We start from the raw sequence: 7,885 nt of genomic DNA on the forward strand, positions 1-7,885 counted from the left end.
AAAAAAAACGATAGGGAAAGCAGAAAGATTGAAAAAAAATTTCGATGATGTGAAGTGATATTAATGGAGGCGAGAAAAATATATATTACCATTCTATAAAGATCGCATCCGGGATTGTATTGAATCGATTTATTATTAAGAGTTATATAGGGGAGTTATATAGAGGTTATTTTCTTGATAAAAGTCGAGCAAATTGAATCCTAATTGAATCTATAACGAGCATATCTGATTGGATTATAATTAATCGAATTTAAATTAGAGATTGTATATCAGTTTTATACATATACGCAGATCGAACAAATTTAATTTTAAATTCTACAAAAAGGGAGCATGTGTATAACATATCTCCTTGAATTACTAAAATTGTACATAAAAAATTACGAGTTCTCTCGATTACAGTCGCAAGAGTCATAATCGGATCGCGAGCTTGAATCGTTGCTATTATGAGTCTCAACATCAGTCGCTCGAAATAGTTCCTGTCGAAGACTGTCTATTATATCCGGTCGTTTATCGATAGACGACAAGTAATCCAAAAGGTCAGCGACAATTTTACGGCGTGGTCTGTTGAAAAATGTACCTACGACCTCGGGAATATCGATGAGCGGCTGCTTCGATAGGACGTGTCTGCGAGAACGATTTTAATGACGTATCATTAATCACGAACATTCCCTGTCGCATATTAAGTATTATAATTGGCACTCCAGACGATTTTTATCAAGTTATCTTTAGAAAAAGGTCACAAATTAAATTTCCACCTATCAACTATAAATAATTATATTATAATATAATATATATAAACTAATTAAATGTATAAATATACAGAGAGAGATACATTTTTCGAATCAATTTTAAAGTATTAGTGGCACGTGTGAGCTCACCTTAGCAAAATTGTGATTAAACCTTTGACCTCCGGATGTGATTTAAAGTAAATTTCATTTTCCCTTCGAGTAATCATTTTCATTTCATTTAAAGCTTGCTTCTGATCTCTCGTTAAAGCACCTATATCATAATTTTGCATGCCATGCGGCGGATCCGCGGGATGGAAAGCATTTTTGGCTTTAAAAAACGAGTTGGACATGATGATCGTCGCTTAGATAAGAGAATTTTAGAGTACTATTCCTCTCTCGCATAATTTTTCGGATATATTAATTTTATAAACTACTATTCTGTATAATGTTTTTTTTTATTATACTTATTCATGCAAAATTGCAGAGATACGACGCGGAAATTCGTAAAAAGTAAATTGAATGTTGAAATATTTTGACGTGAATTAGCTTTTGTTTTAACGCAAAATAACATACACACGCGAATCTGCACACATGTGATGCAACAGCAAGGTATAAATATGCAATCTATGACAGAGCGATACCCAAGCGATGATTCATGCTACGTATATACTGCGAAGATTTGCAAACTGTAAGCTTTTCTAGTTAACGGATTTATGTGGAAAACCCAAGAAGAGTATACATTAAAATATGTATAGATCATTATCCTAATAATATAGAAATTGATATAAAATGCTTAACAAATTTTGCAGACATTGATCTTAAGAAATACAAGTTAATCCGCGCAAGATAATATCCAAAATAAATAATGATACAATGTATCAAAAACGATGTGACATGTAAAAAGATTTGGGAAATATCTTTTTATGATCAGAAAGATATAGGCATATAAAAAATCATCTATTCAAATATATGTTTTATTTTAATTTTTACAAATCGTTTACATCTCGTTTCAGTTAAATGTTTGTCATGGATGTTTCCATTTTAATAGGTTTTCCGAGTAGAAAAAAATGTTGCATATTTTTTTACAATTTGGGGTAAATTTATTTCCAAATCGTGTTTTTGCATTTTAAATAAAAGAGCTATGCTGACTAAATTGTTTTTTTTTTTTTTTTAGAGATATCCAGTTTGTTTTATTTTTACAATAAAATATTGCGAGTTAGAGTGTACAAATAATATTTACATATATTAATTGCTACGTCTAATTTACGTTTAAGTCTAGAGAAGCTAATTATCATAATCTTTTTATCTCTCCTAAATATCGATACAAGCGACGTCATATTTTCTATCACATTCTGAGAAATACCTGTTTGTGGTATCGCGATTGCCTTAAGGGAACTATGATACACTCTTCTATTTCATTTTTTTACCGCGCAGGAGGGTGAATCAATAGTCTTTAATAAGTCGTTGCCCGTAGGCCGTCACTTATCGATTCCATGCGATCATTATTGCGCTGTCGGGAGCTTCGCGATTCAAGGTAATTTCCGTCGAGTACTATTTACACTTATTAATTGACTTGTTTATTCTTCCATTGACTAGATACCAGAATTTTTATAATAACAACGATATTTACATGCCGTGGCGCGCGGGAACAGAGTCTCTCTCTATTTTAATACTGGACATAAAATTGACATACACGATAGAAAAAATATATATCTCTCGTATGTTTTGATCATATATTTTAATCTATCAGCGCGCGTGAAGAAAGATCGTTTTCTTCTCTCGACAGGAAGAAATCACGATCCTGCATTTTTTATTGCATTTTTTTAGAGACGCAAGAGATTGCCCGCGTAAAAGCGCGTGCTTCTGATATATCGCCCGCGTTGTACAACTAACGGATTAATATTCTACATGTCATAAAAAAAGGTACGAGGCAGAAAGGGGAGAGCAGACGGGTGGGCGGCGCGTCGCGAATATGGTAATTAAAATGCTCCGGCAGGAAACGACGTCGCGCCGCGTCTCCTTTATTATCCGCCGCGCGCGCGTCTCGACGCCGCGAGTTTTTCCGCGGCGCGACTCATCGCTCAGCCCGCGCCCATCGGATATTGCTGCGACGACCGTTGATTCTTTGCTTTGTTTTCTCTGTTTTTTTTTTCCTCCACGGGGGGGTTCCTACGGCTTGCGCAAGAAAAAAATGCAAATGCTCGCAGCGCGCGAGCGCGACGATAACAAGAGGAACTTCATCGTCGCCACAAAATTGCGTAATGACGATGACGATAGACGGGTATCTCGTGATTTTCTACGCTTCAAATGCGATCGACGAATACTGGTTTATCGCGTATTTTTTTTCAAAACACGGATTTTAATTGCGCAAAGTAATTAGGGCTGTTATCTTTACGTATTCGTCGCGGTAGTTTCTCGTTTCTTTGTGATGCACCGCAAGCTGCTCGCAAGCTTCTGTCGCATTTTCTTGTGGGTGGCGAGCATCAGGAGCCACAATATCGGCCATATCATCCGGCATATCTTGAGCACCACGAGTTTGTTTAGGCAGGCAAAGAGCAGGCCGAAGAACCAGGGCGCGCCCATCAGCAGGTACAACTGCAGGAAGAGGAAATACTTCTTCTTAAGGGCGTTGGTGTTATTTCTCGTCGCTATCTCCGTGCTTTGTTGTATCCGTATGATCTTGTACGTGGTGAACACGAATAACACGTTATTCCAAAAGAGCGTCAACAGCGGTATGCCGAAGAAGTAGATGTTTACCACCAAGTTTGGACCGCCGCGATACCGACGATAATTCGGTTTCAACGGAAAATCATCCGGGATTCCGTGGAAAAATTCCAGGATGAAGGCAACGATGGCAGGGATGAGAGCACTGCCCCAGGCAAAGACGCCGTACAGAAGAAGTCGCCTGTTCTCCTCCTGATTGGTCTGCTGACCGAATCCTACCATCCACCGAAACCGTGTAATCGACAGTGTCATGTCGAAGCAGATCACATTGAGCCAGAACACAGTGGCGTTCGTGAAGTACTGCAACACTATCCATAGAAACGTGGCGAAGTCATCGCTCATCGGACAATTGCACAGTTCGCAGAAGCCGAGGAACATCAGAATGCATCCCTGCAGCAGCAGGCAAACGTTGTGACGTAGCACCGCGCGATTGTAGATGCTCTTGCCCAGTTTCGGAACGGATAGATACACCACAACTACGATGATGCAAAGAATTACGTGGGCCACGTTGGTATCCATATAGGTCTGCGCGCCCCAGAAAAAGACCGTTCTCAGGTTGTTATTATGGTGAACGTTTTCCTCTCTGTCTTCCTTCGTCATGTTAGCCATAGTGGTGATGGTGGTGATGGCTGTTACGGTGATGATCATCGTAGTCTTCGTCACCATCATCGTTTCCGTCCAGTTTTCCTTATTTAAAGCCATCTCCGTACACTTGATGAGCACTATCGTGCCGTTGATCATATTCTCGATACAATAATCTTTTGGTTCGAGGAACGTCGCGTAGCCGCGCACGGGGTGACGGTTCGTGTCGGCGTCGTCGACGCGGCAGCTCAAGCCAGGCACGAACGCGAACATTGTAACAATCTGTTGGAGAGGCTCGGACGATATCGTTTGCCAGGCGTCGTGCGTGGTGTAGTTGAACTTGTTCAGTTCCACATGGATGCATTTGAGATTCTCATCAAACGCGTAGTCGGCAACGCAGCACTTTGTCGGCGCGTTTGTTTCGTGTACGACTTCCGTCATCGTTGTCGTCATCGTTGTCGTCATCGGGTAGGTCACGGTGATCGAAGCATGGCATAACAGGAGAATCGCGGACAATCCCAACGCGTGCATTCTGGCCTGACAGATTTCTTCGCACTGACTGATCGTCCGGGCTGATCGCGGACGTGTCTTTCCCGATGTTTGACAAGTCGGAAACAACCGGACCGACTGTGTCTAGCCGATGTTTTGTCGTCGCAATATCACTGTCGCCTTTTTCTTCCGTTTCTTCGGATGACGCAGCCGTGCGTTTATCGCAAAAGACGTGTGAGATGGTAGTGGAGACAAACTCAAATAGCAACATCACTGATTATCATTGTTGGCTGCGAATGTTACGTGTGGTCAGTTTTCGCAATCGCAACACAATATTTAGCTATTATATGCGAGAATTTCGATATTAAATTGATGAAGATTTCCGTCAAGATTTTAACATAATGATCGTATAATTATCATAAAAATCATTGTATAATATTGTGAGAATAAATAGGCAATATATTATTTTAAAAGAGGCTTTAATAGAGAGATAAGAAAGAAGGCATGTGCTTTCACATATGAGAATTACTCCATTTTTTAAACATATTTAACTGAAAGAAAAAAAAATATGACATGTATAAATACATTATCATCTGTTGTTCATATTTACTATTGATTTCAGTGTAACTTTATTAATTGATGATTGATTTGAGATCTTTTATGAATTGATATAATTTAAAGAAGGAATATTTATCTAGGCATATCTCCTGATTTCAAATAGATGTATTTTTTTTATTGATTTCAGTGTAACTTTATTAATTGATGATTGATTTGAGATCTTTTATGAATTGATATAATTTAAAGAAGGAATATTTATCTAGGCATATCTCCTGATTTCAAATAGATGTAATCATAATGTTAGTCAAGCATAAATTCATACTTACAATTAGACGCTTTATGATTCTCTTTTCAAACTGTTGAGACATAAAGTACTAAATATATATTTGCGACGTAGTGCTGCGAAAAAACAGCACTCAATTTATTTTACGACCGATTAATCGTGAGCTACCAAAGGATTTTAGCATATTTATGTAGCAAACGAGCGGCTACTTTGAACGCGCGGTCACAACGTGCGTGCCAATTGCGCAATGTTTTCTTCTGGTGTCATACTTTTCCCGGTATTCTAGCAGCGGACCGACGTGTTAGGGAAAATGGCTTTAAGTAATGCCATTGTTATATGTGATAAATTCTCATTTCATTTTCTACGACAAAGGTATCGGGACGACGACTGCTGCGGAATAGTGGAGAACGGGCGCGTGAAGGTCAATGCTAGTAGATGAGAAGGGGGAAGAAGAGAGAAACAAGATCGGAAGGAGAAAAAGGAAGTATAATATATGTGCAGCAGGAGTAGTGCGTCAGTAGTAGACTTATTGTAACTTGTCTTCTTGCTACATCGAGAGACTGTCGATGTAAATTACAATCTTTTTGTGAAAAGATGATTGCAAGTCGTGAAAATGAATTTCACGAAATTAATCGCGAAGTTGTGACAGTAAACAAAAATTAAGATGAGCGCATGTAATAGTATTATCGCTTAGATTGCATTGTTGAAATTATTTAAAAACGTTTAATAAATGATAGATCAACACATAAATTAGAGAATAGAAAAACATATTATCAATATAAAAATTATTGATAGAGACATTAAAGTGTATATTAAACTGTCTTCTGAGCTGGATTATTATTATTTTTTTTTTTGTTATGTTCAATGTAGTTCTCGATTAATAAACTGGCCAATAATCGATATTGTTCAATCTTTTGGTTATTTTATAAGAGAGTTTCGTTTCAAAACTAATTTTTAAAAATTTTTTTAACTATTTATCTGTTTTTATAATTTCATTTTTTTATATTTTTGATATTTACATTACAATTTTAATCTTGCTAGTACGCAGTCGATACTCTTAAGGGTTTGAATTCAAGTATCGTTACATAGCACTAGATGACGTTATACTCGCAATTTACAGTCGATAAATTTAAATTAGTGATCATGCATTATTGTATCTTCATCTCATAAAGTCAATGTAGAATTCAACAATTAATTCAACTTTATAATTGTAGACGCCAAAAAAAAATACGAGAACAGAGTGATAATTAAATATTTATCACATACTTAAAATAGACTGATGTGTGAAACAGTTGTATAAAAATGATTTAAAATAATTAGCCTTGCACAAATTAAAGATTAAAATGAAGATTAGAGTTGTTGACTATTAAATTTGATGTTTGCAAAGAATAAATCTCAAAATTCGAGAATATGTTATTAATTTATTTTTAGATTGTGTTTCGTTACTCAAATATTAAGAGATGCAGAACATTTTAGATTTTATCCGGATTTTATATTAGGTATAGGGGGAATTATAACTAGATGCTTTATTGATACTGTCACGATGAGTACATGATAACGGTCAAGATAGCTTGGAGCACAAGAGCCAGCAAAAGGTCTATTTCTTTGATCGTTAGGTCGTTGGCAGTACCAGTACCGTTGTTGCACAGATTGCTCTCGCAACAATCGGTACAGGCATAGAGCTTGGTGCGTTCCCCGATCACGATGCATCCTGGTTCGCACTTATTTGTGCAGTTCCTTTCCACGGACCACGTTTGCGGCATAGAGGTCGAGTTCTCGGTGCTCAAGGTATAGGAAAATCGTTTCACCTGCAAATTTCATTCGTAATTATTATCAGATGGAAAAGAAAGTAATGCCGTTTTATACAAAACTTCGTGGAATGCATCTCAAGATTCAATCTTTTAATGCGACTTTAATTCAGATATAATAAAACTGGCATCACACACATTTACATTTACATAAGATTTTTTTCTGAATAAGTAATCGATTCGACGATACATGACCTCTTTTTTCTAATCTCTAATATATGTGATTTATACGAAAATAATGTAAGATTATTCATAAATTTATCAATTACATACATAAGCGTATACAGATATTTGTAATATAAATTATTTATTAATATTTATGACAAAAGTTGTTTATTTTATCATTATATGTATATATAAATTCAGGTTGGGTTATTTTATATTGTTAAAAGTTCTCAAAGAGATATGTTTCGGTAAAAAAATTCAACTACGATTTTACACAAGGATTCGAATCACAAAGGAAATCCAACTAGTAGATATCCTATGTACTTTATAAACTCGCGTGTGATCGATTCTTTTTTAAAAAAGACGAATATTGTAAAAAGCAGCATGTGTATTACTTTTTGATGCATATATATGAATATCAAAAAATAATTATGAAATTTCAAAGAAATATTTGAATGCATATTTTGAAAACTAAAACCTTTTAAGTAAATGAAGAATAATAATATATATACAATAATTGTCTCTTCTCTCTTTCTCTAATATAATTC

At 36.3% G+C, this 7,885-nt stretch overlaps 3 protein-coding genes across 4 annotated transcripts in view; 1 reads left to right on the top strand and 2 right to left on the bottom strand.

Annotated features, from left to right (window-relative positions):
• LOC115245602 overlaps window positions 1-7,885 on the top strand; it is a 43,419-nt gene that overhangs the window by 8,850 nt on the left and 26,684 nt on the right. The gene's annotated exons all lie outside the window — the stretch shown is intronic.
• Window positions 2,839-4,565, bottom strand: LOC115245603. Its single transcript, XM_029824010.1, has one exon. The coding sequence runs from the start codon at window positions 4,563-4,565 to the stop codon at window positions 3,120-3,122; it is 1,446 nt and encodes a 481-aa protein (XP_029679870.1). The 3' UTR covers window positions 2,839-3,119.
• LOC115245606 overlaps window positions 6,375-7,885 on the bottom strand; it is a 4,201-nt gene continuing 2,690 nt past the window's right edge. For both annotated transcript variants that reach the window (XM_029824013.1, XM_029824012.1), the window contains exon 3: window positions 6,375-7,172. In XM_029824013.1, coding sequence (XP_029679873.1) covers window positions 6,903-7,172 — 270 coding nt within the window. In that variant the 3' untranslated portion in view covers window positions 6,375-6,902. The remainder of the gene's footprint in view (window positions 7,173-7,885) is intronic.

This window comes from Formica exsecta, unplaced genomic scaffold, assembly GCF_003651465.1.
Source record: "Formica exsecta isolate Colony F162 unplaced genomic scaffold, ASM365146v1 scaffold122, whole genome shotgun sequence".
In the NCBI taxonomy this organism is placed as follows: domain Eukaryota; kingdom Metazoa; phylum Arthropoda; class Insecta; order Hymenoptera; family Formicidae; genus Formica; species Formica exsecta.

Excerpts from the sequence above, each read along its gene's own strand:
- LOC115245603 (XM_029824010.1), bottom strand. The coding sequence starts at position 4,565 with ATGCACGCGTTGGGATTGTCCGCGATTCTCCTGTTATGCCATGCTTCG.